Source organism: Patiria miniata, unplaced genomic scaffold, assembly GCF_015706575.1.
Source record: "Patiria miniata isolate m_02_andy unplaced genomic scaffold, ASM1570657v1 HiC_scaffold_29, whole genome shotgun sequence".
NCBI lineage: Eukaryota > Metazoa > Echinodermata > Asteroidea > Valvatida > Asterinidae > Patiria > Patiria miniata.
In genome coordinates this window covers 25,086,389-25,094,812 of record NW_024037068.1, presented here as the reverse complement: position 1 = coordinate 25,094,812, position 8,424 = coordinate 25,086,389, and the positions used below count along the sequence as shown (strand labels likewise).

General features: G+C 40.0%; 1 protein-coding gene across 1 annotated transcript; it reads right to left on the bottom strand.

Moving 5' to 3' along the window:
• Nucleotides 1–526: 526 nt before the first annotated feature.
• LOC119735311 lies at nt 527–7,240 on the bottom strand. The gene is made up of 3 exons (XM_038209009.1): nt 7,126–7,240; nt 1,899–2,741; nt 527–1,149 (listed from the first exon to the last, which is right to left on the bottom strand). The coding sequence occupies exons 1-3, from the start codon at nt 7,238–7,240 to the stop codon at nt 527–529; spliced, it is 1,581 nt and encodes a 526-aa protein (XP_038064937.1).
• Nucleotides 7,241–8,424: the final 1,184 nt, after the last annotated feature.

Genomic DNA, 8,424 nt, shown 5'->3' with positions numbered 1-8,424 from the left:
TGTGGATGCGTTTCAAAACCAAGATTGTATCTCTATGTAAGGTTGACAAGACATGCAATTATCGCTTAGAGTCACCCATCAAGATTTCTGAACAAATATGGCTGTGTATCAATATTACCTATAAAAATGTAATTTTAAAGAGTCAAAGTCGATACACATACCGGCGAATGGGAGTCAACTTCGTGCAGTGGTTCTTTCCTCACCTTGCACATATGCGACACAGATTCAAATTATGCCTAGTGTTGACATGTGGATAGGGTTTATTGTCTCACTCTATGGGGTTTGCGTGGAGCTTTATTCTGGGTTTCTTACCACCTCATTGTCCGAATATTTCTTCATTGTATTCACGTTGTCATTTTCGTCAAGCATTCGAGCTACTATTGCTTGCTCACTTCCGTAAACTAAAGAAAATACTTCCAAGAAAATTATGGAAAGATGGGGATATCTTATAGAACAATGTGTATAGACCGTTTTCAACCGTTTGTTCGGAGCTAGGGAGTGACATGCCAGTCAGCGTCATGCTGAATTACACCTTGTGATATATCTTAACTGAATGGAGGTCAGCCACTGCCAGCTGCTGCCCATCGGCTGTGAATGCGATTCCTGTGGGATTGTATAGTCCCTGGGCCACACAGCTGACAAACTGACCTAAATCATCATAGTGGTGAACGTGACCGCTGTTGACGAAGCCTGTGCTCACCACAAGGTAGATACCCGAGCTGTTGCTGCAAACACCCGCGCAGTGATTCACTGGATCGCCGTCGATGGTTGGTCGGACGGTGGCGACTTCAGCAGCTTTGCCATCAGACACATCCACTATGCCCGCTAGTCCCTCTTCATAGTCACTGATCACAATCCAACCATTGCTCAGTACAGACAAGAAGTCAGGTCGTATCGAAACCGGTATGGTGCGTATGAGTTTGCCCCTTTTTCCCGACTGATGTTGCGTCAACACCTTCCGTTTGATATCGCCGGCTATGATGTCTCCATTCTGCATGACTGTTACACTCACGAGGCGTACCTCTGTCTTGCCAACCTCACTCTCAGCTACTGTCTTGAACTCATATGCTAGCGTCATGTATCTTGTGTACACCTTGACGTCTCGTTGGCTAGCAACCACCCATCCATCCGGCATAATCGTTACGTCATCTGAAAATAAAATTGAGAAACTGAAATGGAGTTCTACCTGAATGGGTAAAAAAAAATACAGGATTCAAAAAAGACATCTCAGGTTTTATTACTATAAAACAAATCTCGACGATAGCCAGCATAGAATCTACACAGATTGAACCAGCCATATCAAAACCTTGGGATAAAAAGAAAAGAAAGAAATTATCTAATTCATTGATTCGCTTTAAAAAATGTGGGTTTTTTCGGTCTTAACTCATGATACCTAAAAACAAACATGGAACACTTTCCTGCAATTTTGTTGGTAAAGTCACTTAAAACTGTAGTCTGAAACACTGAAGTAACGTATACCTTTTATACAACTGATAGTTAGTGGCCAAATCCCATTGAGAATCATGTCAGTGTCAGTATGTATAATGGATGCAAGGGAGGTACCGTCACTCATATTACATCACTTGCATTACTCCCTCTTCGTTGTTTCTCACACGGTAATAATTCTAAATTTTCCAAACGGAAACGATTTTTTTGGGCAAATGTATGTTTTGTTTAGAACAATTGTGCAATTACTTCATCACTCGAATAAAAGCTTTTGTAGTTCTCTTTAATTTGACATTTGAGACTGTGTTTTTGTTTGATTGGAAGAGTTCGAAGAGTTCCCTATTTTAGCTTTCTCCACTAATTATTTTTCAATTTTTAAGGAATATTCATAATTGTATATGTAAGACCAGGCTTTGAGTCTAAATGAAATGCGTTCAAGTCAGATAACTTACCTGAATCTCCGGAAATGTAGCCTTTAATTCCCCCCTGATTGTTACAGATGACGAAGCGCCTGTTTTTCCAGTCCGTCACAGCAATCTCGTCAGGTTCAGCAGCAGCAGCAACTCCTCTGGCTGTTTCAAACTCCCCTACACCTTGTCCTTGTTTCCCAAATTCATGACACAGCTCCCACGTGTCCTCCATCACCACCTTACCAAGATCGACGGCACCAATGTTTTGACTCCGTTGAAACGTTGGGTATACAAGTTTGACGTCGCTTTTGGGAGGACGTTCGCAACCACGCTTTTGCAACTGCATGCGTATGTCAGTGTAGCGGACCAAAAAAATGCTGCTAAAGTCTTCCTGATTGGCAGCCTCGGCTACAGCCAACGTATGCAGTTTCTGTTTCTGCAGTTCAAGCAGTATTTTCCTTTTCTCTTCCAATGTTTGTCCGTTATCCTTTTCTCGTTGTTTCAGTTCATCCAAAACTCGTTTCTCTTCTGCTTCGACTTCTTTCATTGCCCGAGCAGCTCTGTCTTGCACGACGCCTAATGCCTGAGTAACTCGGGAGCTGAATGTCTGTTCGGCTTGAGATATGGACATCAAATTTTGGTCTATTTTGACCAAGTCTGTGTTGAGTAACTGCAACTTATCGTTCAAGTCATGTTTAAATTTTGCCGAAGCTTCTTCAACAGTAACGTAATGATGAGATTCATGATCGTCACGTAACGAGCAGAACCTGCAAATCAGTTCTTGACATGTTTCACAGTAAAACTCTTTCTTGTACTGATGCTCATCACACGACGTGGTCTCAGCAAATCCTTGTAGTTTTTTTGCACCGTCGCCCTGGTGAATTCCTGTGAAGTACAATAATATTAGAATTCACCTTATAAAGTTTCCCATAAAAACAATAATCCTAACAGAAAGCAGTTGTTCACCTCTATTGCAATAAGTGTCACAAGAGCTGTACCTTTTGCTCACAGTGTCATGCTCGCCGAGTTTCATTGAAAGGTGATTTAACGGCCCATTTTCAAGTTGAAAGGGAAACGACATTTGCAAATACCAAAAAAAAAAAACGTCAAAGTTTTACGAAATACCTTACAGGATAATGGTAAATGACAGTCTAAAGCACCCTGTAAAATAATGGCACCTGATGTGAAGTTGTTTTCAAGAAAATGGTATTTTTTGTATACATTTCCAACGATGGTTAGCCGACCACCTTTGGAAAATCCTAACTATCTTTCAACCACTGCTCCAAATTTACCCTTGTTTCAGTCCAACTTTTGGTTAGTTTTCGTTGCATGTTTACGAATGAATGCAGGCCAGCTAGACCGGTTCCCTTAACGTACAATTTTCCGGCATCTTAAAATTGATCAATTTCATCTTCAGTGGAGTCAGGGAACCAGACTACTTAAACATATGGGGTTTTTCTTGGTTTCCCAGCATTTTCAAACACAAAACGTCAAAATGTAAGTGTAACAATAATTTGATCTATTATACTGAACTCCTTAAATAGTTCATTTCTGAAAATTAAAGCAAAAGCCAATGATGTACATTCGCTTTAATACCATATTTTGATTTTAATGCAAACATAGTTAACTTTTGAAGGAGATAAACAAAACAATATTTTGCCCACGTTAGGTATGGACTATTTATTTTACAAACAGGGGAACTATTATGCATCCCAACAACAATTCAGGAGTAACGATTGTTTGCATTAAGGGTGCTAAGGCAATCCGAAACAAAGGTGTGTGTTTTTTTAAGAGGGAACAAAATAGAGTTTTCTTTTGAAATAAAAATGCGCAATTAAAACCGACAATTTTCAATGTAAATGGTTTTCGAGTACATTTTGTAAAAGAAAAATGATCCGGCTACTGGCAATGCTTCTTGGAGATAAGATGGAAGTACCTAACAAATCATCAGCTAGATGCTCTCTGCCAACTTTACGCAAGTGGCTTGACAGTGTTTTAACCTGAGCGTCAGGGGTTAAAGGACTTTGTTGTCTCCACTCGACCAGCATGCTGAACATTTGCTCTTCTGTTTGTTGTGGATTGTCACTCTCTAATCTGTAGATTTGCGCATTGCTGAAACCGAGGCGTGTAGCTAAGTTTTTCCATGCCTGACCAAGTTCACTAGCCAGCTTCCGCAAGAGTACATCAGTCAGCTCTAAATGAAACGACAAGGTAAAAGTAATCAAATGACAGAGCGCGCAAAAGTCTCAACAATAAACATTGGCCAGTCACTGACAGTATTTTAAAGCTTCTTGTGTTGATAATGGACCGGATTTAGCCCGATAACTAGCTGGTAAAATCATGTATGTACGAGGCACCAGCCCACAGGCACAGTGGCGTATCCAGCGGCGGGAAGAGGGTGTATTGGGTATTTTAACCCCCCCCCCCCCCGCCGTAAATAATTACTACCCAGGTGCCCTTATTTCAGCAGCAGTGACCCCCCCCCCCCCCGTAATATTTTATACAAATTGCTTTTTTTTTTAAACACAAGTGTATTTTTCGAGTGCCCTTTTTGGAATTTCGCGCAAATGTCGGCAATTGTGCTGCCCGAAAAAGCGCCACATTTTGTCCGATAGTGCCCATGACCTTCCTGTTTGAACAGCGCTAACATGGGAATTATTGTAGCACCCCTACACTTACATTTTTTTACGGCGGCCCAGTGATAAATGAGAGGAAAAAAAATATATGTTTCAGCACGGATGTACGGTGGCCCTGGTACGACATTTTAATATTGACCTTCTTAATACGAACCTTGTAACTCCTAAATGTTTACGTTGTACGTTCGCAATATGCACGTTGCACGTACTTAATATCGTATTGTGGAAGTAGTTTCTGCTTAATGTGAATGTGCCATCTTGTTAATGTTCACGTTTGATCTTCTTAATATACACCATTGATCATGCTTGATGTCATCGTTGCACCTTCCTTTTTCGCAATATGAACCATGTACCTTCGTATTGTGAACGTTTGACCTTGCATCTTCTTAATATCATTGTTTAATCGTCCTCCTTCGCAAAGTGAATCATGCATCTTGAAAAGTACAAAGTCCTTGCCAAGCCCTACACTTAAACAACCAGTTATGAGGGAGTTTCAATCTGACGGCTGTTTAATGTCACTTAACCTGTTTCTACATTGTAGTGAGTTTTATCATGAATCAAAGCTCTCTGTTTTAATTCACTCATCTTTTACAATTCATGTTCATGATATTGTGCGCTGTTTCACTAGAAAAGAAGTCTGTTTAATTAATTAGACTAATTAATTTCTTGACGGTATACTCTCCGTCAATTACAAAAATGCAAAACAGTGTTCTGTGATCACGTTGAGAAGGCTTTTATCGTAATACTTTACATCCTTCTATCCCTTTCCCTATGGATTCGTCTTGATATCCGCGTATTTAATTAGTATAAGAGTATGATCTAAAGAAGCAATTGAAAGGACCATCATTTATTTGCGGTGGTACCGTTACGAAATAATGTCCACGTCTTTTAAATCAATAACAACAATAGTAAGGACATACTTTGATATTTATTACTTATGGGAAATATCGGGGATTTCACCAACGGTCCCATTCCCGTCAATCATTGCAAAAGCGATAGCGCGCGGGGCACAGGTGGCTTCCGTCAATTATTTTATTGTTTATTCAGTGCATTCCCCCGCAACATTTTACTCGAGTTTGTCTAGGGGATGGATGTTTTCATGGTTTAATGCGCGATTACCCGCCTCTGCGATAACCCGCCACCGCGAGAGAGCGTTATCACGACCACACCGTTGCGTTGAGCGCGAAAAAACGTGTTGCCGGGGCACCCTATACGAAGTTGTTTGCTTGGAGTCAGCCAATTGCACATATTCTTCATGGGGGGGGGGGGGTGGTTTTACTGAGCAGTAGACCGAAAACCAAAATGCTAGTCAAAACAGCGGGGATTCTCATACTATTGACAAATCCGTAGGGATAGGGATTGAAGGATGTAAAGTATTATGATAAAAGCCTTCTCAACGTGATCACAGAACACTGTTTTGCATTTTTGTAATTGACGGAGAGTATACCGTCAAGAAATTAATTAGTCTAATTAATTAAACAGACTTTTTTTCTAGTGAAACAGCGCTCAATATCATGAACATGAATTGTACAAGATGAGTACATTGAAACAGAAAGCATTGATTCATAATCAATGCTCACTACAAGGTAGAAACAGGTTAAGTGACATTAAACAGCCGTCAGATTGAAACTCCCTCATAACTGGTTGTTTAAGTGTAGGGCTTGGCAAGGACTTTGTACTTTTCAAGATGCATGATTCACTTTGCGAAGGAGGACGATTAAACAATGATATTAAGAAGATGCAAGGTCAAACGTTCACAATGCGAAGGTACATGGTTCATATTGCGAAAAAGGAAGGTGCAACGATGACATCAAGCATGATCAATGGTGTATATTAAGAAGATCGAACGTGAACATTAACAAGATGGCACATTCACATTAAGCAGAAACTACTTCCACAATGCGATATTAAGTACGTGCAACGTGCATATTGCGAACGTACAACGTAAACATTAAGGAGTTACAAGGTTAATATTAAGAAGTTCAATATTAAAATGTCGTTCCAGGGCCACCGTACGGATGGGCTTCTCCCCTTTTTCACGTCCCCCTTCTAAAATGGAACCTGCACAGGACACAAGTCCTGCAAGTAGAAAAAAGTGTGAAATCACATGCGAATGGACTCCCCAGTTGTGAGGCCGATTTTCTCGGTTTTACCCCACCTTATGTAACCATACACATCCATAAGAAAACAAATTATAGGAATTGCGCCTCTTTGGCGGGTATTTATGAACTACCAGGGTGACGTGATCAAAACAAGAAGAAGAAAGAACACCATTCCGAAAGGCTGAGACTTTATGGCACGTCTATGTCAACTAAAAGGATGAATACTCATAATTAAATACAGGAACCAAAACGTGATAGATAAAATATTGCTTTCGCCATTGAAAAGGGTCTCCAGTGTACATTTAAAGCGTGCTTTGATCGGTCAATAGGGTCTAGCAAGAATCATGAAACATAACACTTTGCAATATTTTTTTTGTTTTTATAGGAATGAAATTTCTCAAAAGAAATAAGTCAAAACAATAACTAGATTATCAACTAGGACGGATTTACATCGGACCATCAGAGTATACGTCTGATCCCCTGATGTAAATCAGAGTTAAAAAAAAAAAGGCTATCCCGTCGGATTTTTACCTGTAACACAGGTCTTACGCAGCCTCTTCACACCAGTCGTAATTTCCTCGTCATCTCCGACCTGTGTACTAGCTTCTACCGACGTTCTCTTGGCGGTATCCCTTGACGTGTCCATTTGACTGGAAAAGAATCAGCGTAGTTCTAATTTACACATAGTTGTGACGTAATATTGATGAAATCACGCAAGTCGTTAATTAGTCTTCAATTACACTTTGCCACCTTCAAAATGTTTCTGAGACATTCCTTTAGTAGTTTACGTTTTGATTCTAAGAATAAAACAAGTCCTAGTTCTTACACAACACCTGAGGGGTAACTCTTTTTTTTTAAAGAGGTTTGTTGGTCTTGGTGAACTTTGGCGACCTACGTTAAATGCTTTACCTTTGCTTTACCTTTGCTTTACAGAGAAAAGTCTCTAGAAAAGTCTCAAAATGTTTACAATGCCGTTTTGATATGTTCACTCAACCATTAGAGGGGTTCACGTCAAAGCAATGAACATCTCTATAGGCTTAAAGCATTACAGGTGAATGTTATCTGTACCCTTATACAACTTATTAGAAACGGCATTATTTTCCCATTTCGTATCGGTCCATTTACATGCATGTCTAATGCCTTTTGTTTTCCATAACATAAACCAAAGATAGGCTTTACGTCTTGTGAAAAAGTGAAGAAAAAAAACGCTCACTGAGATTTGAACTCGATCACCTGATTACAAGTCAGGACTACTGAACCAGTCCACGAATCAGTGGTTGAACAGCATTATCCCTTGTTATATAACTTGTTCTCAAAAGCCCTGGAAATCATCAATATGCATAACGCAGTGAGAGCGCCCTCTTTTGATATTGTCCGATCCCGTTTGGGTTTGACGCCGTGCAACTTCCGCGCCTAACTTAAATGAAATAAGTGCAGCAATAGCTGTCTATGGCACTACAGTTGCTCTAAATGCCGAACGTAATAGTCGAACCTTAATGCATACTGAGTAATGGACCGTAATTAAAGCAGTTCAAGCAGATTAGTGAACTTTCAGCGCGGTAAAACTATTCGCAGCAATTTACATCCCCCCCCCCCCTGCAGACACGGGAGAGGGTATTGTTAGCGTGCGCATTTTTGAAAGGTTTGCTATAACTTCGGATTGGATTGAGTTTGGCATTCGGTTCAGTTCCATTCATTCTGCGGTGTGCAATAGCACTGACATTGTCTGTACATGTTAAAAACATTTTTTTTTAATTACTCCGTCTTTATTTTCTTAGTCAAAACATTTCATATTCCACAAATTTGAGACATAGTTAAAAAACAATTGTT

Bases quoted from the DNA above. Each gene is read 5' to 3' on its own strand.
- LOC119735311 (XM_038209009.1), bottom strand. From the start codon at position 7,240: ATGGACACGTCAAGGGATACCGCCAAGAGAACGTCGGTAGAAGCTAGT. The intron at 2,742-7,125 runs GTAAAAATCCGA...TGTACTTCACAG, and splicing joins GCGTAAGACCTGTGTTACAG to GAATTCACCAGGGCGACGGT. The intron at 1,150-1,898 runs GTAAGTTATCTG...TTTTATTTTCAG, and splicing joins CTACATTTCCGGAGATTCAG to ATGACGTAACGATTATGCCG.